This window comes from Hippocampus comes, unplaced genomic scaffold, assembly GCF_001891065.2.
Source record: "Hippocampus comes isolate QL1 unplaced genomic scaffold, H_comes_QL1_v1.1 scaffold125, whole genome shotgun sequence".
In the NCBI taxonomy this organism is placed as follows: Eukaryota; Metazoa; Chordata; class Actinopteri; order Syngnathiformes; family Syngnathidae; genus Hippocampus; species Hippocampus comes.
The window spans coordinates 588,077-613,310 of NW_017805453.1; the positions used below are offsets into that span (position 1 = coordinate 588,077).

Below are 25,234 nucleotides of genomic sequence, written 5' to 3' on the forward strand. Positions count from 1 at the left end.
GGACATGGAAAAATAAAAATAAAAATCAGATAGAGACATTAAATTGGAACCGGTCACTTGAGCTTACAGAGTAAATCTATCTTATGTTTTTGCCAAAAGACGAGGCTCATTGCGCTTCTCTTTAGATAATAGTCTGGTAAGGGCACCCGTCTTTGCAGTGCTCCCTGAGTACAGTTCCTGCCAAATGTAGTGGGTTATTCTAACCTCAAAATACACACACACACACACACACACACACACACACACACACACAGCTCAAAATATCATCTTTGGCCTGAAAAAGTCTTCCACCAGAAATAACACTGGCCCATTCCGGATGCAGCCACATTTTTATTGCACATATATATATATATATATATATATATATATTTATTTATTTTTGGTTTATTTATTTCTTGGCTATCCTAGTGTCGCGTGTTCTAAAAAGTGACAGTCTTGTTTTTGCATGCTGCAGAGTCACTGAAGCTTCCATCACAGAAGTGAACAGGGCTAGCCAGTCCGTGGCTAGCCTGTTAGCAGCCATTGCTCGTGGCTAATGTTAGCGATTGTGGTGTTGATATTCTCATCACACACGTCCTACTTTTCGAGTTAAGTCACACAAAAATCCAAAAAGAACCCTTCATGGTTTGAGCTCCAATTTCTTGTGTGACTTTTAAGGCATGTTTTTACAAATTGTTCCCTGATTCTAAATTGCATGACCTTTAGGCTAATTTTCTGCACTTTAAAACAATTTTAATGAGAGGATTTCAATAATCCCAAAGTTTCCACAGAGTAAACCATTACCATGCTGTGCTGTTGTTGTCATTGTCCCAATAGTAAACGTTTTCCAGCAGTGCGAAACACATTTTGATAAAATTCATCCTCATGTCATTGTTCTTAAGTGATGTCTGGCTTTTATCTAATTAAGTCAACAAAAGCCTGAAATGAATTGAAGACTTCTGCACAGGTCTGTCACATTAAAAACAAGACCAAACAAGGGAACGATAGAACGATAAGTATATTGTGTGTGTGTGTGTGTGTGTGTGTGTGTGTGTGTGTGTGTGTGTGTGTGTGTGTGCGTGTGTTTTGGGGCTGGAAACTAGCTTTAAATAAAGTACAACTAACAAGAGTGTATTCACAAACACATCTGTTGTATTGCGCGGGGGATGAAGAAATGATGTAACAACATGTGGGCTGTGGGGCATGAGGGTTCTTACTGTGCAGAGTATTTTCTTTTTTTTCTTGTGCAAGCGGAGAGGTCGAAACGTGTTTGTCCGAGCCGATCTAATGAGGACATAGAAGATCGCGTCATCACTTTACTGTTTTCTAGCTCCCTGTGAATTGAATACTCACGTCGCACTCGTCTCTTTTCTCAGTGGCCGACTGCCAACTCTGATGTTACGTCGATTTCATTGCGGGATTGGAAAGATTGACAGCTAAACTGACTGAGTTAAGCAATAATTATTGGTGTGATTCAGAAGGGTAACCTAGTGATTAGCATATCTGGCCCACAGTTCTGAGGTTCTTGGTTTGATACTTTTTTTTTGTAAGTGCTTCCTCCCACATTTGTAAAACATGCATGTTTAGTTCATTGGCAGTCTCTAAACTGCCCCAAGGAGTAAACGTGCGTGTGTATGCTTGCTTGTCGATAAGTGATTGGCTGGTGGGTGTTTGTCCAGGGTGTGCCCGGCCTCTCACCCAAAAGTCAAAGGCTCCAGCTCGAGAAATGGATGGATGAATGGATTCAGAGGGGATCATACATCGCTAGTATAGCATACGAGCTAATCTTGAAAAGAAAAGACAAGTAGGCCAACTTATGTTCATTTTTTATACATTTGTTTTTTTGTTTTTTTTTTCTGAGTAACGCTAATCAGTTAATATCAGATATGTGATCAGTTTGCGTTAGACGTGCTAAGATAAGGGCATAAAAGCTGACGGAGTGTAGAGAAATTTTGCAATTTTGTGACATGGAAGAGTTATCTGTCCATTAGTTATATTACTGCATCTCTACTTTTTTATGAGTTCACTTCTGTGTTAGTGTAGGATAATGATAGGCAAAGACATGTTCACACTGAAGCGTACGTTCAGGATAATCTCTGTTAAAGGAACGCAAATCCATTTGTAAACCAAAGAGAATGTGTAAGACAAAACATTGGTTTGGAGCGACTGACTAAATGGTTGTGAATATCCAGCCTCTCTTTGTGTGTGTTACCCCACTGACACGATTGCCTCCTTCTCCACAGAGAGTGCCTTCTTCCCCTCCCGCCTGTGGCTCTTGGACTCCGCTGAACCCTGCCACAGTCGTCAGCGCTGCCTCGCAGGGCAGCCGACGCCATCCACTGTGCCACTGATTCGCTAAAGTCAGGCCCCTCCCCTCCCCGCTTGCTTCCCTCCTGCGCAGATAAAGCCTGATGCTGAGAACGAACAGATCCAATCAGCTGTCGTGAGCGGGAAGAAGATCGTCGCTCTCGTTGTCCTCTCCACCACACCCTTTTCCTCCTCCCTCTGCTTCTTCCCATCATGGGCCGACGCGATCAATAATGTTTTGCCACCCTCTCGTCTGACAGTCGAGCCGAGCAGCGAGCCGATATCTGACCGCTAAAGGCGTCTTATTTGTGGCAAGCGGGCCCTGAGGATGGGCTACAGGTGGTAGCAACTCAAGAGGCCCCCCTTGGCTCAGATCTTAACAAAGACCTTTCGATCCCACCCTTTTCCCATGCGTCCATGTCATTGACTCATTCCTCCTCATTCGCAACACACAAGTGTGCTTATAATTGCATTCGTCGGATATACGTCGTTCATCATCAGCCCCCCTCGGCTGCTTCTGCAACTGCTGTCACTCCTGCTCCAAAATGGCGGTGAACGTGATGCCCATCCGGGACACAAAGTGGCTGACTTTGGAGGTGTGTCGGGAGTTTCAGAGGGGGATGTGCTCGAGGCCGGACAACGAGTGCAAGTTTGCCCACCCCGCCAAGAGCTGCCAAGTGGAAAACGGCCGAGTCATCGCCTGTTTTGACTCGCTCAAGGTGAGAGTGACAAAAAACTCATCACTGCGCCATTCATCACTGTTTGCTTTTTGTTGTTGTTGTTGTTTTTTTTTTTTTTTTTTTTTTACAGCTCCTAATAGAGACAACAATTGTCTGTGGTTGTTTTGTTTGGGTTGGAATCATAGTTTCCCTGGCGTTTGTGGTGTGAGCATGTTAGAAAGCTCTGCTCCTGTTTCTGAGAACGGTGGAATTTCTTTTCTTCTGTCTCTTGCTGTTAGAGAAGTGTAGCCGGGGGGGTGATGGCCTCCACTCAGATAGATGCCGCGTCTCAATAACTGCTTCATCCATTCGAAACACACAAGCGCTTTGCCCTGATTGTCCTCCTCGTACCCACCTCACCTCCGTTCGTTAACGCTGTTGTCGACACGTGGACAGAAGTTCACTGCTGATCAACTGAACAACTTTGCTGCTGACCAAAACAGCAGCATCTACCAAGGCACTTAAACAATCTCACCCATGAATTATAGCGTGGAGTGCTACCAATGCTGTAAACAAATTCTTGCAAAGATGATTCTTTGTCATGTGAAGACATTGCGGCAGCATGGTGGAATAGAAGTTAGCACATCTGCCTCGGCCTTGGCACGCTCTCTCCATGCTTGCGTGGCGTCGACGTTAGCGAGTATAAACGCCAGCTCCTCTCAGCAGGAAATGCGGTCTAAAAAAAAATAGAAGGAGGGATGGAATTTTTATCTGAAATCCTGTTTTAATCTTGTGAGATCATGTTTGTAACATGTTTTAAAAAAAAAAAAAGTAGATGTACCGAAATTTAACAGCATTGTTAATGATCCAATGTGACTCACAGTCAAGAGGGTCTGAGTTTAAATCCCTCAAAATTCCCCACACGTGCATTTAACATACATAAATTGTGCATACCGGTGGGTGTTAATTTGGGGTTGTTTGCGTGTGGATGTCATGCAACTGAACGGCAAAGTGTCCAAGTGTACCCTGCCGCTCGCTCACTGTCAACGAAAGAGCATCCAGCTCACCCATGACCCTCAACAGGAGAACGTGTCTAGAAAATTGACGGCTAAATATTATTTGATGCAATTATTTAAGTCCTTGTGTAAATGTGACGCTGTGACTTTACACCCCCCCAAAAAAGCTTCCTAATGGTGTGGTCAGTAAGTGTAAATTGTAGAGTGTGTTTGTTTGTGTGTTCCTATGCAAGTGGATATGAAGGCGGTCATCGCATTAACATCTGCGGATGCGATTGAGAGATTCCTTCATTGGCAGACGAGTTAAAGAGTGGGATCTCTGGCCGGGACTTTGCTGGAGGTTCCTATCACAGCAGCTGGGAGACTGTGAGAGGAGGAGGAGGGCAGCGCACACTGTGTCGTTTATGTTCAGGACTATATGTAAGAGTGTGTGTTTCATTTTGAGGTCACGCAGCATAGTGGGGTGTTCTCGGAAAGCTAAGCAATTGACTCTATTTTTTGCCCTGGCATTGGGACAACACACTCCCACTGTGCAGCTCCACTTTCTCGCTTACCCCAAGATGAGAGGAAGGAAAATACAGCAGGGAGGGATAGACATGGACGCTCAATGAATGAAATGGACAGGTTGTGTAAATGCGCTTTCATGTAAAGCAGTGGGGAGGGGGACCTCTTTCCTATTGGGAGTTATTGCAGTTTGAATAAAGTCCCCAGGGGGCCATACTAAATTTCTGAAAGCGGATTAGACTGCTAACTGTTGGCAATTATTCATCATGTCATATTATATGAGTGTTTTGGGATGGGCAGTTCAGTAAACTAGTGTTTCGAATGTTTGCCCCACAAAGATCTGAGGTTAGGGGGTTAAAATTTGAATTGAAAGCGAAGACTCAAAATTGTATTTAGGAATATCTGAACTGGGTGAATGAGGAGACACCATAAGGTGTGGGACAAACTTAGCTGTCAAGTTTGATCATTTCCCAGCCAACAGGAAACTCTCATAACACAGCTCCTCGAGCGCCGATCTTGACATAAAGCGCTGTGTATGAAGTTGTTAGGAGATCCATATGTCACATCCGAAGCAGGTTTGTTTAAAAACATATCCGAAACTCGAAAAAAAAATCAAATTACAATTAAATAAACAAGAAAAGCCAAAACTAACTCTGTTCTGTGCTGCTCCTGTAACTGGCTCGTCTGCATTTCCGAGGGCTTTATCTCAAGCATGTTAAATTTCCTGAACTGCATCTATCTTAAAACTAACCGTTGGAGACAAGGGAAAGGGTTAAGTGAGGAGGTGGCGCGACGCCCGGTGACATCACCGTTTGCACACAAGTGCTTCACTGCTGCGAGGCTCAATTGGGCACAGTCCATCGTAATTCCAGTGTTCTATTTAGCAGTGAGTACCGTGTAATTTGGCTCCTATCTGATTGGCAAGCCACGTAACCGGAGAGCCGAGCTGGAAGTCCATCAAACTGACTGTAGCTTACCTTGGCTTAAAGCTGAGCCTGTTTCTGCTTCAGCTGGACTCTGTATTCCTATCGTTATTATTGTAAATGGGGCCTGTCTGGTTGCTGGGATGCCTGTGCAGGGTTCGGTAGGTACAGGTAAGACGGGATTGGACGAATGGAGGCTGCCGAGGCCTGCTTAGATCATGAAAACAGACCCTGCTCTCAGTGCCAGGGCATTCCACAGCATGCCTCTCTTGACAGTTTGATATATCTGCTTTATCTGCACATGGACTCTTTCCGCACATCCGAGCTTGTAGGGGGGCTGCGAGGAAGATGTGCGGTTTCAGACCAAATGACCTTTAATTTAGAAAGATCAGTGGACAAATGGTGAGCAACAAGCCTAACCCAATGGACGAGAGGCAGGACACACATCCGCCATTTGCTCTGTTATACGCCTTTCCCACTGCCGCAAAACCACGGGTAAACACGCTTTTTTGGGCAGTGGGAAAGGCTCACTGGCCAGTGTCGATCCGTGTCCACCAGCACGTCATCGGAGGCGGGTTGTGATCGCCTGCGATCGCCTCCGCTTGCAGTTTGAAAGCCTAACACGGGACTTCCCGGTAATTACGTGATGACATAGAGCGTACGTGATGCGTCATAACATTGTGCACCATCGGCCTCGTATATAGCATGCCCCCACAACAAACTAGGACATTGCCCTTTAAGCTGTTGTCTCAGTAGTAGCAGAGAGTTGATCCTCCGCTGCTTTTCGACCATTTTGAGGACGGTAAAAATCATGATAAAAGAAAGAACACTCGCTTCCATGTTGCTTTGTTTACCACCAAGAAATCTGTCGCGCTATCATCTACGCAATCACAGCGTGGTGACGTAACCACACGCAAAGTGGAGGAAGGGGTGAGGGGTGTGCAGAATCGCTTTCCGTTGGTCAATGGGAAAGGGACAATATGCCAATTGGTTGCGTGTTGCCACGGATCACTACTATCCACTAATTTCAGTGGGAAAGCGGTATTATTCACACCGATGGGTGAAGATATGACTAGAGAGCACAGGGAGAAACTGTGGGGCCAATGTGCGGGCGACTACATCATCATAGGTTAACTCATTCACTCCCAAAGACGTTTTTTAACGTCTTTTCAGACTTGGTCCAGAATTGGCTGGTACTGAATGAGTTATCCAGTTCGGTATGAATCCCCCAAGAACACACTTAGAAGGCTCCATTTAAAAGACTTTCATGAATTTCATGGCTGCCCTTTGATAGATTGACAACCAGTCCTCGGTTTAGGCTGCCTCGCGCCCAAAGTCACTTGGGATAGGCTCCTGTTTTCAGTGACACTGATCAGGACAGGCCTTATAGGAAATGGATTTGATGCATGGCAAAAACGCAAACCGTTGGACCGAAATGCACAACACCAGTCACCAACGATACAAGTCAAAGCGCTTCGCTCACAAAAACATGCTCTATTGGCTCTGAATGAGAGTGCTGTCAAGTCAACGGTTATGGAACTAAAACAGGAAGGGGGCAGCGTCTGAGCAACACTCACTAGTACATAGTCACCCCCAAGGATCTTAGAACATTCCTCATACTTCATCGTAACATACAGAGCATTTTTATGTTCGCCTCTTGTGCTCTCCTTCTCTTGCCATACCTCCTTTCGTGACATTAACTCACTTTAAGGTAACACCGCGCAGTATAGGGGTCAGCCATTCATTGCAGGTACTTCACACAGTAGCGGCGTGTTGTGTAACACTTATGGTCGATGCACATTCAAAACTCTCAGTCACTCGTGTGTGTGTGTGTGTGTGTGTGTGTGTGTGTGTGTGTGTGTGTGTGTGTGTGTGTGTGTGTGTGTGTGTGTGTGTGTGTGTGTGTGCAAGCGCTTCATAAGATGCTGCCCATGGGATTTAGACCTTTTTGCAATGGAGTGGTACTCATGCTCCTTTAATCTGCTCTCCCTCATTCTCTTCTCGTCTGCTTCTGTTAATCCGTCTGCCGCGGCCAAGACATTACTTTGTATTTGTTTATTTATTTATTTGGTACCCTAGCCAAACATTGACGAGAGATGAAGGATGCATGATGGGCCATTTGCCCGCGTGGAGTACTTGGGTGTCAGTGCAAGAACTCATTGGTTTTTAAAACGATGGCCATGATGGCTTAGGTCAAATGGGTGCACACTTTTCTCCTGCTAACCAGCTAACAACCTTTCAAGGCTTATTTGTCTCTGTCAAAGAGAGGAGAACCCTATTAAATTTTAATGAGATTGAGATGGACGCTGAAGCTAAAGTCGTTCGCCCGCAGTCAATGGCCTTGGATCAGCATTACACATTTGCTTTGGTGTGTCTATTTTGTGTTACGTTGTGGTCCCTTTATTCAGTTACACTTTCATTTTCATCTTCGAAAGTTGATTGCAAGGCAATTTGTGTGGCGAGGGAGTGCATTGCGTTCGTCTTATTGAAGACAAAAAGCTTGTTGCAAACATGGCAAGTGTTTACTTTTAGGCATTTTGTGGACCCTTCAAAAGAATCACTTTTTCCTGTCAAAATCTTTGGACGTTGATTTAACATACACTTCATTTTTTTGCCGTCTTCAAAGTTGCCGTTTTGCTGAAGTGGCGCTAAATTGGTCCGAAAGAACTGAAACAAATTTACATCTCAGAAGGTATGCTTTGTGATCCCGTGCCAATTTAACTACAATTTTCACATTTCCCAACTGTGTCCCAATTCAGGGGTTAAAATCTGGAAAAATGACCTTCAGAAGCAACCCTGACTAAATGGGACGGCCGAGCCTTCCTCTGATTTCCTACCCGGGTTCCCATCCTTGCCCTTGTGTCACGATGATAGGTGGCTACGTGTTAAGATCATTCGACGTAACATCCAGCCGTCCATTTTCTATACTGCCATTCATACAACTGCGCCGAGTACAGCAGAATTTACGACGTCGGCCTATCATCAATCCTGTTCCTTGATTGACATACAGGGCAACCAGTCAGATGACAACTGAATCAGCGCTCATGCACAAACCTAAGCGGTAAGCTAGTCAGCAAATTACCTCTGATTTTAAGGCATGTATGCCCAATACGTCGATTGCAATTGACCGGGAGCCAGCGGACTGGTCCCAAATTAACCGCGAGGGATGGGATGAGGAAATGGGGGGGAAAGATTTGTTTGTCTGTGTGTTTCGGTTTCGTTCGTGCGAGGGGCCTTTCTGGCTGTTGCTCATTGTGGCGTGTGCGCGTGCGTGCAGATGCGCGTGTGTATACGCTGCCGCGATTGGGTCAATCGCAGCAGGTTGGTCGCTTCAAAAGTTGATCTTCGGTCAAAAAAGTTTGCCCTATGTGGCAAGCTGACCCAAGTAGTAAGTAACCGCTGCAGCTCGAATGCAGACAGTGCCTGCTTCGAGTGGCAACAGCAGAATACAAGCCAGATTTGAAGAGGATTGTTCAAGAGAAGGAATGCCAGACGTTCCTGCACTAAGGCGCTAAGCAACATGCATATTAAGAGAAAAACGTTCTTATATTTGTTTGTAGACTTGGTTGAACTGAGAGTTTGTGCGGGTTACAAGGTGAGACAGTGCACACAATATTCATTGTTGAAAATGACCTGCCTGTGGTCTTCGTACTGTAGGAGTCAATTTCTCTCATTATCATGTTGATGCGTGACATTTACAATAAATCTGGCTGAGCAGAGGTCTGAGTGTGTGTGTGTGTGTGTGTGAGGAAGGGTTGCGGTGATTTTTATGTGTGCCCATGTGTATGATGTGGCTCTTTGCAGTAACACAGTAAAAAAAAAAAATGGCTCTTAGTCTCTGATTGGTTGGCCACCACTGTATTAGATGTTCCAATCCAAATTCTTGCACTTGTCCTGCCATATCCATATTTGTAAGAACCTTTGAATTGGAACATGTAGCTATGCAATGACATCATCCTTCAAATACAAACTTGGGAGGATCCATCCCTTAAAATGGAATCCAGATATTATCAAGATGCTGCAGCTGATCAGTGAGTTGTGGGCGTATGTTTAAATGCGTGATTTATGCGTGAGTGATTGTCAAAACAATGTCTGGCACGATCTAAATCCATTTTTTGATGATACATACGCGGGCCGAGCTGAACAGGATCAATCCTATTTGATTCTTTAGTTCTTATAGCCCACACAAGACATAACGAAAGGAGGCTTTTACTCGCAGAGGGCAGACAGCTTCTATCAACGTTGTTTCACTCGATTCGAGCGCCCCTCCCGACAAAGTTCTCCTCTAAATGTCTCCATATCCTCAGAGAGGCTTGGCTCCCGTTTTTACATCCATCTGCAGATACGCAGCCTCAGCACGCGCACACATCCATCTTAAAAGATGCCACGTCACCAGGGAGACATGGCAGAACAACATCAGAGCCAAAATACGCACAATGGCGCTCAGTTTAGAACTTTATGATTGTCCGGGGTCACCTTTTTGAGATCGGACAACATGTTTCCTGCGACTGCTACTCAAATGTATCAACTCGAGGCGTTAGAGTGGTGACATCAGCATGTCTGAGCGCTGAGTCGTGATGTCCCGCCACTGCCGCCGCCGCCACTGCTGTAGTTGTGAACAGAATATCCAATCAGTTCTCGTTAGTCTGTCTGGTTCCTGTCGAAATCCTCCTTGGCACCCTTTACCTCACTGTGTCCCATTCTTTGTAATTCTGCGGGAGTGTCGCAGATTTAAACAAACCTTTCAATTAGACTGCAGACAAATAAACTGTAATGGGGCAGAGGTGGGAAGGCAGATGGAGAGGGAGCAACGGAACATGAACACGCCTGAGGACGCCCATCCATCTGCTAACTAGTTTCTTTCTCTTTTTTTTTCTTTTTTTTTTTTTTTTTTGCTTGTCCCGCAGCAGCTTTGTGCATCTGTCTGCTCGCGTTGGCGACGTCTTATCTTCCATTTAAATGTCACTGACCCTCTGCTCTTTATTTGATCCTGCGGAATCTGGCCGCGGTGCACGTATCGTTTGCTTTCACTCCCGCAACACATAAACACACAAACTATTGCAGGTTCACACACGTATTGACGCGTGCTCGAAATACAGCAAGTGAAAATGCAAGAAAAGATTCAGCTTGCACTTCACTTCATCCTAAAGATATTTGATGGACTTATTCCATCGCAAGTTCAGCAAGTGGGGTTCACACACACTGTTTTTTAAAATCTTTTTAAATAGTGAAGGACCCCAAAAGAGGACATGGTGCAAAAGACGACAAAGACGAAGAAGGCATCGTAGAAGATGAAATCTTTGTCATTTTTCATGAAGTCCGTGTTGGCTACAGATGTTGGAGCCATCCATCCATTTTCCGATCCGCTTATCCTCACATGGGTGGCGGGGGGTGCTGGAGCCTATTCCAGCCGTCTACGAGCAGTAGGCGGGGGACACCCTGAACCGGTTGCCAGCCAATCGCAAGGCACACTTTGAAAAACAACCATTCGTGCTCAGAATCACACCTAGGGACAATTTAGAGTGTTCGATTAAACTGCCACACATGTTTTTGGATTGTGGGAGGAAACCGGGGTACCCGGAGAAAACCCACTCAGGCCCGGGGAGAACATGCAAACTCCACACAGGGAGGCTGGAGCCGCAATCAAACCCTGCACCTATGAGGCCGACGTCCTAAGCAGTGGACCACTGTGCCGCCCTGGCCACAAATGTTTACAGTATATCGACATTATACATTTTACATTTTAAGGTTGTCGCCCCTGTTTTCTGAACAGTTGGGGTTGGGAAAAAAAACACTTTGAACATGCCCCACACCGCTGTATAATCGCTCATGATAGTCTTTCAGAGACATCTGATCATTAAGCCTTAACTGACTTTGAGTCTAAGAGTGGGGTAAAATGCTCCAATTAGGCTCAATTGGTGGTGCTTGTACCCCACTTGAGCAACAGAAAAGGATTGTCTCTAAAGTCCATCAAGTCATCCATTTTGTAGTCCGCTTATCCTGTTTAGGATTGTGGTTGAGCTGAAATGAAAAGGCAGACTATACCCTGGAATGGTGGCCACTCAGTCACAGGGCCCTTCCCCAGAGTGCTGCACAATTTTGGAAGTTTATAATGGTCCAAAATGTCTTGGAATTAAGATTAATAAATCTAGTCCAAGTGCGAATGGATTCATTGATTGAAAAGAAGAGCTGTGTTCTAAGATTTTTGTCGATAGAAGTGAGCAAGTGATCTCAGTGTAGGAGTGTCCTGCTGCTAAATAACAAGCATGACCTCAGGAGGGAAATGACAAGTCATTCCTGGCACTCTGTATTCCGGTCTTGCCAAGCATTTAATTGGTCTGAAATCTCACACACAACATACTGTTTTGTTTTGTTTTGTTTTTTTTTGGATTGTTTAAATTTAAAAAAATAACCTTTTCTATTGGTTGTCATGGCTACAGCAATCTATCCGGTGACAGTCTGTATCTGATTTCTATGGAGCAGGAAAAATATGCTGGTTACAATATCTGTTTGGGAGAAATTTTAGGTTACACATAAAAACAACAAAACTAGAAGCTACAAGACCCGTTCTTCGGACTTTGCATCAATGTGCTTTTTGTCATTATGGCAGCCAATGGAACAGTTCAACCACCAAGAATAGTAATGGCACTCATCTGCCAGTTTATTTTTCAGCCTCTAAAAAAAAAGGTTTGGAGCGTGATTACGACAAAAATGGTTGGACAAAAACAATTTTGACCTTGATCAAGGTCTAGACTCGACAAATTAATATTGTACAATGGCTCAACCCCATTCTAAAATGTTTCATCATTGCCTATGTTATGTGGTAAAACAATAAATGTAACAAAATGATCTCCAAACATTTTAATCTAATTTCGACCACATCTTAAAACATAAATGATGAACCACTGCTCATCCTTGGCAAGACTTAGCCCCGACCCGACACATAAAGTCTCTCTGTTGAGATGTATCACGTCAACATACCTGACATCAATTACTACTTTCCTAGTAGCGAGGGCTTTGGCATCATCTTTGGGATCTTAGAGAATGAAATATTCAAATCAGTGAGTTTTTCATGAAAAAAAATTATGAAAACAAGACTCAAGTGTGGCCTTCATCAATAAGTCTCAACCACCCAAGTTGTTAGCCAAAGAGATCTCATTTGTTGGCAAGGACGACTGAGTGATGTGACTGTGGCACTGTCACTGCCTCTAATCAAATGTACACTCGGCATATTTGTTGATTGAAATTTGCTCAATCTTTCCTTCCCGACAAACAGCCTTAACTGATTGCTCGGACGAATTAGGATTGTGTTTGCGCGCCTGTCACTTGCTGTTTTTAACACATTGTTATTAAGCAGCGGTCGTCAACGCGCTCGTGTCGCCATCACTCATGCCTTTTTTATTTAGAGAATAATCAGAGTTGGATGAGAGGTTCATTAAATCTCATCTGTGGAGCCGTCAGCCACAAACAACACAGGAGTGGGAGATTTATCGGCCTTATGAAAGGGACTCGCGTTCCTCCCCTTTGCTTTGTTGTCTCTCCTAACGTCAGGTTGGAATGAATACACTGAAGGAGAAAGGCCAAAGAAGGGAAGGACGTGGAAGGAAGTGAGCAGAAAGAAGGGGGAGGGGGGCCGAGGGAAAAGATTATTAGTGCTAATTCACAGAAACCTAAGTGTTTATCAGCGCTTTGTCTCTGTGCAGTATTGATCCTTTGAGAGCGAGGTGGATTGTTCTTTTCCTTTCTTTTTTTTCTGCTTTCAGGGCTCCTTTTATCGTCTTGCCTCTTTCTCTCAACAGTGCATGAAGCCTTTGAGATCACACAGCGTTGTCATTCACTCGGGAGAGGACACACCTAAAAATGATCATCTCTTTGATATTTTTATGGTCATTTATAAAAGTGACTTTCGAGGGCAAGTCAAGTCGAAGTTCGTCTTTACAATATGTTGTTTGCACTCCTCATGAGTCTAAACACGGTAATCTGATTCATACTGTGTTTGTGAAACATTAATTAAAGGCAGAAAAATCCATCTGTTTTTGTCCATCTCAGGAGGCAGACATTTTGCCATGTCAGCTTGCGAACGTCACACAGCCAAACCCAGAAATCGGGTGAGTCGTGACGGTCATTACCTGAGCCCACGGTCGATAGCAAGTGGCAAAATGGCCACCCCCTGGGATGGATAAAAACAGCTGGATTTAGCCGCTTCATTCATATTCCACAAACGCAATATTTATCAGAATGCCGTGTTTACACTAGAGGGGCACACGAACTGTACTGCATTATTGTTCAGAACATTTTGACTTGACTTCCCTTTTAACTCTTTCATTCCACAAGACGTATTTGTACGTCTTTTTAAAATTAGGTAGCACCTACCAAGGACGTACTTGTACGTCTAAGTCTTTTGTTTTTTTGCGTCATAGAGAGGAGGAGGGTCTGATGCAATCTGTGAATGAGAATAAGCCATTTGCCGTGTAAATCATGTAAAAAAGCGACCAGTAGGTGGCAGTGGTGCCTCACGTGCTTGAAATGCATGCTTTTACAAAAAGCTCTTTTTCTCCGTATTTTGCCCAGGAATTGCCATTTTCATGAAACTTAGCCATTTTGTAATGCCGATTGCTGAAGAAGGGAAAAAGAAACACATTTTTTGCTGAAAGAAGAGAGTCCAAACTTTATTTTGGTAGGCTCCATGTTTATATAGCATTAGAAGCAAATATTCTGTGGGCCTTGCAAGATCAGTCAAAATCCAGTAAAACGCTGGGATTGAGGGGGTTGCTTCAGTGAAAATGGCTGGGATTGAATGAGTTAAGTTCCCGGATGCACAGCCTCATTGTAAATGAAACTATTTACATTGCAGTCGATGTAAAAAAAAAAATGGAACTGCGTATTCAGGTTGAGCTATTCTGGTACTTCATGACAAATTGAAAGAAAAGCCATTTTTCGAAAGGAGGTTTCTTTCTTGAGAGAAGGCATTTTGTTACAAATGCCTACAAAGAGGCAGGGCCAGGCCTCTTGTCCATTGCTTGGTTGACGTCAATCTCTTACAACGGGAATGCAATATGGAATTGCCCGCCGCATTAGCAGCTTCTATTTTCATGTCCTTTCATTCTTGACTCTTATCAATAATGCAATACGGTCGGAGCCAAAACGAATTGTTTCCTGCGTAAGTTTTTATCCGTCGCATATGACGGATGTGCCTGCGAGAATGGTGCTGTGGCTGAAGTTTTGTTGACAAAGTTACAACAGCGAGATGACGCTCGCGCTCTCCTGATGAGGCCTGCTCGGATGAGAGGCGAAATGTCTTACGAGACAACCATAAAATGTCGAGTTGCGATTGATTCGGCGCCCAGAGAAAGTCAGATGACGGTGAAGTCTATTGAGGTTTGCGCCGGCTTGATCTTGCTGATGTTTGTTGTATATTGATATCCTTTGTTTTCCAACATGGCGCCCGAGTAGGCAGCCGTCGGCAAGTGTTCTTCAAGAGCCTTGCTTTTTTGTTGTTTTTTGTTGCTTTTGTGTTTTGGTTTCTCACATGGTGTTTGTTGCTATGTCCTGTGTACCTGATGTGGATTGTTTTCATTATTTTTTTAGCCACGACATTCGTCAAAGGAAAAGAATCTGTGCTTGGTGGTTGCACCTTCTCAGCAGCACGCGTGTACCAGCGCTGATTTTGATTGGGAGGAATGTCGGCGCCATCTGACTGTCGTTGAGGACAGCCCTGGGGCGCTTGTGTTTTTGTGCCTGAAATGGGCAGCAATTTTCACAGCCCCTCTTTGTTCAGCGGTAATGTCGGTGCTGTTGGACAGTCTGCGGCTGGATGGATGGATGGCTTGTGGAGCCGACGATATGTAGAAAGGAGCGTCAGCGCAGAGAGCCGATGCGTATGTGGAACTGGGAGTTGCGGCTTGGAATTGAAGCGGATTTACATCGGACAGGTGATGTGAGCTAATGTCTTTTTCGTCAATGGATGCTACAGCTTCTTGTTGCTTTAAAACTTACACATGTAGCACATTTGACAATAAAGTTGACTTGACTTGACTTTGCATTAAACGCCGTACCGGTGCTATGACGTCATACTGCTGTGATGTCATTCAGCCAACAAATCGTGCCCCCTGGTGGAAAACGGGAGTACTGCCACCAAATTGGTGTCACCTTTTTCCCCATCGGCCAAAAAAGGAGCTTTTTATTTGAGGAGAGGTGTTCACTTGTTCAAACAGACAATGTACCCGGCGACTAATTGAGACGTGCCATCTACTGAGCGGAGGCCTCTGCTTGAGGAAGTGCAGTAGCTGCCCTCCAGAAGCCAATTTGCTGATTGCCCGTGTGATTGAATCATGACGACATGAAGTCTGACAGAGGGCGGCTGGTGTCAATGCACAGATTATAGACAGAGCGGAAAGAGTGGAAGTGAAGGAGTGATGGACGACTACACACACATTTAATGGTGTAACAGGAATGCTGATGGACAGACGTGAGAGGGCGGGAAAAAAGAACGAGATGGATGACGGGCATGTAATAACGCGGTGTGTGCCGCCTGTTGAGCGCCCGTGTGAAATTGAAGAATGTGTGTAATATCCCCTTTATTGTGAGAGCGCGTGTCTTGCTTGGATGCTGTGATTCGTCAACAGACTTTAAGGGGATTACGGCCCCGTTAGGAGCAGCCGTCGTGACAGATCCAGCAGCTGGGCTGGGTTGCGTTGCCGTGACGACCCTCGTCACTGCTGCCTCGCTGTGTTAATACATAAAAGTACATTTTTTGGACTGTTTGGTCTCTCTTTTTTTATTGCACCCTGCTTTGAGGAGTGCCCCGCCCTTTGTTCAAGTGGTACAAGCCAACTTTGATCAATGCACATTCATGAGGATGAGTGTGCAGCCAGAAGGTGCAGGCCTTCTCACTCTGTCGCGTGTGTGTGGACAAAGATATCTGTATAGACTAGTGGTGCTCCAGTCAATTGGCCACCGATCGCAATCGGACGATATGCGGGCAAAAGTACGTGATCGGCTTATTTGGATCAAATCTTTTCATGGCCGTTGACAAAAAAGCGATCACCTGCAGCTTGTATTTTCCACCCGGCAGCCAACTAGAGACCAATCTGTGTGCAGTGTGGCGTCCCCTCCCCCCTTCTCTTGACACTTACAGATGAAATCATGAACTGAATCACAATATCAATCAAGATCAATCATTATCAATTTGAAATGTACTGCTTTTGTATCATAATGGGATGTAAATTTGGATAGATTTTATATTCTTTTAAATCTGATTCATCAATTAATCCAAAAAATAATTGACGGATCCACCCACCCATCCACCCATCCATTCATTTTCTAATCCGCTTCTCCTCAGGAGGGTCGCGGGCATGCGTGAGTGAGCGGCTAATCAGCCGATATCATTCATGGATGTTTGGGATCAGAATCAGCAGCATAAGACCCCGATCGGAACACCCATACGAAGAGACCGCTTCCCTATGATCCACTTTAGTTCTGTATCACTTAAAAGACTACAACCACAATAATAAACTATGGAACTCCACATAATCCGTAATTATCCATTCATGGAAATAGAACTAACCTGTTCCGGTGAAAAAAATGGCACCATCTTATAAGCTTTTTTAAGCAACATTTTAACTAGCGACGTCACAATCATATTTTTTTTTTCTGTTTTTTTTTTTTTTTTTTCCCTCAACTGAGTCCGAGTCCCGGTCCAATACTTCAATTCATGAAGAAAAAAAAGGGAGCGCATCGAAAGTGTCTCAGATATCTTGATTTTCAAAGCAGTTCAATAAGATCTTTTCATAGCATGTCAGCGGTGTGGCACAAAATAAAATGATAAACAAATGACATTTAAATATCCCGTGTGAAACAAACACACTGCAATTAAAAAAAAAAAAAATCACTTTATGACCTTTAAAAATCAAGAAAATTCATTAAATACATCACATTATTTCACTCGCCTAACACAGTCTTGAAGTCATACTTCGAGCAAATATTTGTCAGAAAAAAAAATTATAAATATGAAACCATCTCATTAAAAAAAAAAAAAAAAGTACAGCAGTAAGTGTGCCTTCCTGGGCCAAGCAAGCACATTTTCTTACAGCACTAGTCCAAGACGCCCCTCACGTCAACCCATCGTAAACCAAGGTGCCCCTGTTCTGGATTTCATGACATTTTGAAAGTGTACTTAATGTTGTGGCCACTTGCTGTGAATTTCTCGCGCTGTCAGCAAATTTCATTGCTCAGTTTCTGAAGATGACTTGATTTTCCACTGTTTATGATTTGCTGTTCCTCAGCCATGTCTAGTCACTGCTTCAGTGTGAGGATTTAGCAGAATTATGATTTTTTTTTTTTTTAATAAAAGGATTACGAGCTCTATTACTGCTATGGCCTTTGTACATAATGCGCTGAGCATTGTAGTACAGTAATGCGTGTGTGCGCACGTCGAGTATCAATGCATTCTGCAGTAATGAATGCTAATCCTCTCTTATCTGCTTTAACCTCGAGGCGACCGTACGAGCTGCTACAGTGACACGCGGCGTGAGTAGGCTGTAGTGTGTGTGTGTGTGTGTGTGTGGTGTGTGTGCGCGTGTGGTCACTATTAGCATGCTTGTCCACACTCACAGCTGACAACCGGCTGACACCTTTTTTTTTTCATTGTGTTTCCATTGAGCTTCAAGGCATGGTCCGACCCCCTCCCTCCCCCGTGGCTCATCATCACAAGTCGAACACAGTGGAAGATTCCGACCCTTTCATTTACATTCCACGCCATCTACAACAGACATTTTTATCCATTCCATCGTCGACTTATTTGAGCATTCTTCTAGCATATTTTCGTGGGAGATGAATGTGGTCATCATTGTCAAGTCCAAATGCACCGCTCCTTGAATTTTTATTTATTTTTCCAGACAGACTGAATCATCTCCTTTGTTCTCCTATAACCTTCTGCGTTTTGAGGGGGGGTTTTTTTTCCCTTGAATAATATCATGGACCGTCTGTTGAAGCCCACGTTGATCTGTTGTTCTCTCTCGATTTGGAGGACATTTACACAATGGTCTGGTCGATGGGCTGGATCAAAGTAAAAAGAAAGAGCGAAGTGGTTTTCACATTCGGCCCGATGAACGTTTCACACTGATATTTTTATCATCAGACTAAATGCCATGCATTCAAAAGCAACTCAAAATCCGATTGGACTCTGTATGTTCTGACAGAACTGAAATTACTGGATTACTGCACATAAAGTACATTCGTTTTATCTTTTTGTTTTGTTTTGTTTTTTTACAAGCTGAGCTGCCATGAACATTTTCTCGAATGTTGTCAAAAAGACCGAGAGATGCAATGGAGGTTCTAACAAGAAGATTGGTTTTGTATCACTTGCAACAGTGCTTTGTGCTGTGTAGTGTTTTCATGTCAGCGACAGAAACTTGCTTGTTCGGTGCGGACCAGGGTGCTATTGATGGTGCCAAATGAACCGCCCTACGAGCCAAGTGTATAAAGTGTAAACATCAAAGTTCACATTCGACTACCACTATCACACACTATCGGAATGAAATGAAACCACTTTTACAAATGTTTACACAGACTTCAAATGGTCTCGGGTGCGCTTGATTGGTTCACGTGACGGCATTCGCACTTGACTAAACAAACCAAAGTTTCGAGGAAATTGCCCTACCGTTTGTTTAAAACGAATCCGATATGACAAGTTTTATCGCAGTCGAAGTCTCGTTCAGATGTGGGTGCGTTGGTAAATTTCGCAGCTCCGCCATTGGTCGTTCACCAGCGGCCGGGCCGCTTGTCAGCCCGTCATTATTTCAAGCCGAGCAAAAGTTTAATCGTCACTGCGTCACTCTGTCATCGTTATTTTTACCGCGCTTTTGTCATCGCTAAATTATAGTTTCTCATTGCCAAATTTGATGAAAATGGCAAATGAAGTGCACTTGTGTGTCAGTGTATCGACCCAATAAGGCCTTACGTTGACTTAATCTTAATCTATTAAACTGTAATGTTGAATGGAAGGCACTGTCTGCCACTGCTTTAACTCCTAAAACGGCAAATCGTTTTACTTTAAATTTTAAAGTGGCTTACTTGAATCACGATCGTGCTCCTGGGTTGAATCCAATCCCAGTCATTTAAAATAAAATCCTACACACCGGCGGGCATTCAGAGTCATCCTAAAGATGAGGAGAAGTTCTCCTTGGGGCCAACGGCTTTCATTTTTTGCCACGCACGATGTCGTGAAAGAGAGAGGCTAACGGGCTAACGACAGGGATTGCATACAATGCCGAGATGGGCTTCATTGAACGTTGTGCTAACGAGTTCATTCAAAGCTCGTTAGCTGGCTAACTTATTGTTCACATTCACGAACATTCATTTACAAGTACCCACTTCGGTGTTAACAGCTTGACGATCCACCACACGGCACATGCGCACTCCCGCATATAGCTGTGTAAGAACAAATTGAGTTCTCCATTAAAGGGCCAGTCCACGCAACATGACACAACAGTCCTTGGTGCATACCGAAACGTACTGAACGGGAATCGCGAAGCGTTTCCATATTCAGTCAATGCAGTTCGCTCGAAGCAACCCCGGTGTTTATTCAGCCGCGCAAACAAACACACAAGAGCAAGCGGAGTGTGTTTCCGTCAGTCGTCAGCGAAACGGGAGTTCGTTACTGGACCGGTGGTCCTAGTGGTTAGCATGTCGACCTGAAAGTGCAGAGGCACTGGTTCAATTCCATCTCAGGCCTCCCTGTGTGGAGTTTGCATCTTCTCCGCGGGCCTGCGTGGGTTTTCTCCGGGTACTCCGGTTTACCCCCACATTCCAAAAACATGCATGGCAGGCTGATTGAACATTCGAAATTGTCCCTAGGTGTGAGTGTGAGCATGGATGGTTGTTTGTCTCTGTGTGCCCTGCGATTGGCTGGCAACCGATTCAGGGTGTCCCCCGCCTACTGCCCGAAGACAGGCTCCAGCACCCCCCGCGACCCTTGTGAGGATTAAGCGGATCGAAAATGGATGGATGAATGGATAAGTCAAAGTCGTAAGGGACACCGATATTGATGATGATGATGAAGAGCTTTCAAAAGACTCAAACGTTGGCATGGAATGTAGATGAGAGCATTTTCTGTCATGGTGTTAGTTTGTGTGTGTGAAACTTTAAAACTGAAAAAAAAAAGATTGTTATTGTTTTTTTTAGGAGGCAATTGTCATGTAAACATTCTCTTCTTTTCCCAGCATTGTTCAGCTTGCCAATCAAGTCGCTTCAATCAGTAGTCAGTTTGTTGTTGACTTTGCTTGAATTTCTCAAGACCTGCCTCTATCTCTTTTGATGAAACAAAACTACTTTGCTCCGTTCTTTCATTCTCCAGCTGTTGATTGCGGCACTCCACACGCCAGCGCCCGCACCCGCACCCTTTTCAAGTACTAGCATGGGCCACCACTCTTGCATTCAGCTGGCTATAATGCTCTTTGTGATCCCTCCTTGGCTCACTGAGTGAGAAATACAATTCACTCGAGCTAAGCTTTATCGGTGTTGAATGGAGAACACATTAGAGTGTGATGCGAAGTAAGACCAAGGCTGAACGATGCATGAAGAGCTTCAGTATCAAGGCTAACTGACAGGTTTGGCTTAAAGTTTCCTATCAATTAGGGAATAGACGCAGTGTTTTTATAGAATGCATTCACAAAAACAAACGGCAATACTCTTTGCATAAAAATGAGATTCTCCATGTTCAGTTAATTAAACCGATCAGCGAGTAGCATCGCAGCCAATGATTTTGCACCATCATTTAGTTTCCTGTGCTAACGATTTTGCCCCCCCCCCCATTTATTTTGGGACAGCAATGCTTTTTTAATTACAATGGAAAATGTGAGACCTTGAAGACTGGATTTTCGAAATTTTCCAGTTAAACCTTTCGTTCTGCAACGTTTCCATGAACTTACCAAAAATGTTGCATAAGACCTACTTTCGGTTTATTTCACGTGTTTTGTTGTTCATTGGAATAGCTTGACTTTAAAAAAAATATCCATAACGTTTTTGTCTTCTAAATTCATAGGAAATGTTGTGCCATTCGGGTCTCATTCGGGATCAAGCGGCCATTCTTTTCGGATAACGAGGGGCGAAAAAAACAAGAGGATGTTTTGCTGTTGTAGTTTGCTGTGCTGAAAGTGCATCACTTTGTTGTTGATTTCAAATGTGGTTGTGAAAGTAAATTCTTTTGTATGCACTCATTCAAGAGTCGGTGCTTTTAAGAGATTTTTTTTTCGCCCTTTTTAATTCCTAAGATACACTTCTTGTGCCCAGTGTGCACAAATGATTCCACTCTATTTCAATGGCAGAGAACTATTTGTTTTTGGCTTTAGTTAAAGATCGCTTTTCTTGCCAAATAAATGAAAGGCACGCTGGCGCTTGTACATTCTCACTGACTTTTAACCGCAGACTGCCGCAATGAGGTGTCAAATGTGAGGTTCGCTCATTCTTTCAGTTGGAACCTGACTACAGAAGACATCGCTGAGCCTCTTTATGAAACGATTCACAATTTTCTGAAAGACTTGGTTGGCCTTTTGCTTATCTTAATGAGATTACAGAGCATTAAAACGGTAGAGCTATTATCAGGGTTATAATGGTGTTGGATTTTTCATTATAGTCAGTTTTTATTGCGTTTTTGACTTTTGTTTTTGAAATTTGGTACAGTTTAATTCATTTTTAGAGCAGCTTTGTTTGTTTTTATTTGATTTGAAAATGATTCATTTTAGTTTATTTTATATTAGTTTTCATATGAGTTTTTTTTAAATGAATGCAACATTAAAAAAAATCATTAATTGTTGTGTGATAAACTTCAGCAAATAATAATCCTCAAGCAACTGTTTCGTCTTACTTCAGCAGGACCAAAATAAACACATTTAAAATGATAGATATTCATGATATTAATATCTATCAAAACTGACATTTTCGATATAACTGTAGTTACTTTTACTAATGTAGGATGTCATTTCAATAAGGTTTCTCCCCCCCCCCCCAAGCATTTTCCTTTTTATATTATTTTGTTAACAAATTTAATTTTCAGTTTTAGTTTATTATTTTGTGAGTTTTCGTTAACTACCATAACCTTGGCTATTTATACCTCACAGTGCAGCAGTACCTGGTTCAATTCCAGCTCCGGCCTCCATGCGTGGAGTTTGCATGTTCTCCCCGGGCCTGCGTGGGTTTTCTTCGGGTACTCCGGTTTCCTCCCACATTCCAAAAAGATGCATGGCAGGCTGATTGAACACTCAAAATTGTCCCTAGGTGTGAGTGTGAGCACGGATGGTTGTTCGCTTCTGTGTGCCCTGCGATTGGCTGGCAACCGGTTCAGGGTGTACCCCGCCTACTGCCCGAAGACAGCTGGGATAGACTCCAGCACCCCCCGCGACCATTGTGAGGTTAAGCGAATTGGAAAATGGATGGATGGATGTACAAAAGGATGTTTTCCATTTGGTAGGAAGAGATGTTGGCGTATACATTTAAAGGTGATATCAGTGGCGATAATTTGTTGATCTTAACATTAGTTGTTTATCTAAATGTGCCCTGCGATTGGCCGGCGACCAGTCTAGGATGTACACAGTCTCTCACCCAATTTTGCTGGGATAGGCCCCACCTCACCCATGACCTTAATGAGGACAAGAGTTTTAGATAATGGATGGATGGGTATTTTTAGGCCACAGGGTTCACTCGCCAACTCTGAGGGGGCCAGTTGACATGACTGATTGCAACGTAAAGACAAGTTGTGTGGATTTTTTTCTGGGGGGTGTATCTAAGGTGAAGGAAACATTGCTCTTGCCTTTTCTCATCACAACTCCCTCTTGCCCAAGCAGACGGCACCTCCCGGAGTGATGCTTGATGTCGGGAGCCTGGAAGAAAGGGGAGATGTCCTCAGGAGGGAATTAATCGGCGTTTTTGTTGTTGTTGTTGTTGTACTTGTTGTTTTGTCAGTCCGATTGAGCCTATGCCACACGTCTCATCTACCAAAAACAAACGCAAAAAAGATCACGATAGTGGCTGTTAGATTACATGCGCTTTCGTTGAAATGAGTCATTGTTGATAAGATTAAAAGGAATCGATATGTGATCACTGGAGCGAGAGTACAGAAGGGCCTGCAATGCACAAGACATCCCTTGGAGGAGGTATTGAACATGCAGACAGACGCCTTTGATTAAAATTAATAAGAGAGCTCTCTACATCTGTCTCGCTCTGCGTTTCCCTTTGCTATCTGTCTCTGTAGGTCTCTCTCTCTCTCTCTGTCTGACTTCTTTTTTCTCGGCTCCTGCAAGTCTGAGTGGAATTCTTTCAAGAGGGGATTCCACAAGCACAAAAATCAGCAGCGACAAAGCAGTAAGAAAAGAGGGAGATGGCTATTGTGCAGTCCTCACAGTACTTCCTCGACGCACTCCTTGATGATGCCTAAGAGCCATTCAAAGGAGGATTATGGGATTCATATTAAGCCCAAGGTCATAACCAACCCAACGTGATATGGTGATACTGCAGCAGTGCGAACGCAAGTAATGTAGCGTAAATCAAAATTAAGGGCTCGGGCATGACTGTTATGTTTGTGTGTACGCATGCTACTTGTACACCGCACTGGGGTCGGCCTCACTGGGGTGGAGAAGAATCAAACACATTTTTTTTTACTTTAGAATTTGCAATTTGCATTGTGACACTACCTTATTGCTCTCCGCTTACCATGTAAATACGTCCACATAATGGCCGTGCGCTGTTGAGATTCATACATCATCGCAACATAGTATTAGTACATGCTTTTTTTTTTTTACCTTGCAGTATGTATGTACTGTGACATGGAGAAGGCCAACTTCAAAATAGACATGAGTTTACCAAACCATATGGACGTCAATGACTTGGTATGCTTTAATTTTGAAGTTATTCCCGGTCGCAGGTGGTGGCATGGTGGCTTGTCTTGACTCATCTTCCAGTTTGGGCTAATTATTATTGAGTCACAAACTGGTGCCACCAATATGAACACAATGTCGTCCTGAAATCATATACAATCCTTCATTAAGGGTTATTAAAAAAAAAATTAATTAATTGACATTGACATACAGTGCCTGTAGCCAGCATTAGCGTCGAGCGGCTAGCAGCCAGCCGCAAAGCAAGTACCCTTTGGCAAGAGTCGTCAGACTACTTTTCAAAGTCAGTTGAATCGGCGAAATTAGTGGGGAAGCAAAAAAACAGTGACCGACAGTCTTTAGAAGCATCATTTAATACAACAGTCAGAAACAGGAGCAGATATAAAAAAAAGTGAAACTGCTTGTGACACGTCTGTATGACTGACCTTTTGAGAATGTAGCAGATAAAATGCACTGAGCTAACAAGCATGCCATTATTGATTCTACTTCTGCGCTAATGGAAATACATCACCCAGATAATGTCTCGACAGTGCAATCAATCTTCAGCGAGATTTGGTCAGCTGCACGACTTCCTTCGGTCATACTCTTTTATTCATTTATTTTATCAAGAGAAGACATAAATCAGTGGTTGTGCGCGTTAATGGACAGCTGTATGACATCATACCGAGCAGCTCTCAACAGTTTGACCTCACACTTAACTTCTACAGTAAGAGAAATATTGTTAGATGTATAACTTCTATTGGATCTCATTATATTTCCTAAGACAACAGATTGTCCATGGCTGGTGGATGCATAAAGAATAGTTTGTTGTTCATGTGTCATGTGTCATGGGTGTTTTCATGTCACAAACGTTTTCAAGAAAACGGTGGTATTTAACAAACAAAAAATAATAATTGTGTGTGTGTGTGTGTGTGTGTGTGTGTGTGTGTGTGTGTGTGTGTGTGTGTGTGTGTGTGTGT

At 43.7% G+C, this 25,234-nt stretch overlaps 1 protein-coding gene across 3 annotated transcripts in view; it reads left to right on the forward strand.

Annotated features, from left to right (window-relative positions):
• Window positions 1-25,234, forward strand: part of LOC109518488 (muscleblind-like protein 1) — a 73,136-nt gene that overhangs the window by 26,524 nt on the left and 21,378 nt on the right. For all 3 annotated transcript variants that reach the window (XM_019874341.1, XM_019874342.1, XM_019874340.1), the window contains exon 2: window positions 2,223-3,005. In XM_019874341.1, the coding sequence (XP_019729900.1) occupies window positions 2,832-3,005 (174 nt within the window). In that variant the 5' untranslated portion in view covers window positions 2,223-2,831. The remainder of the gene's footprint in view (window positions 1-2,222; window positions 3,006-25,234) is intronic.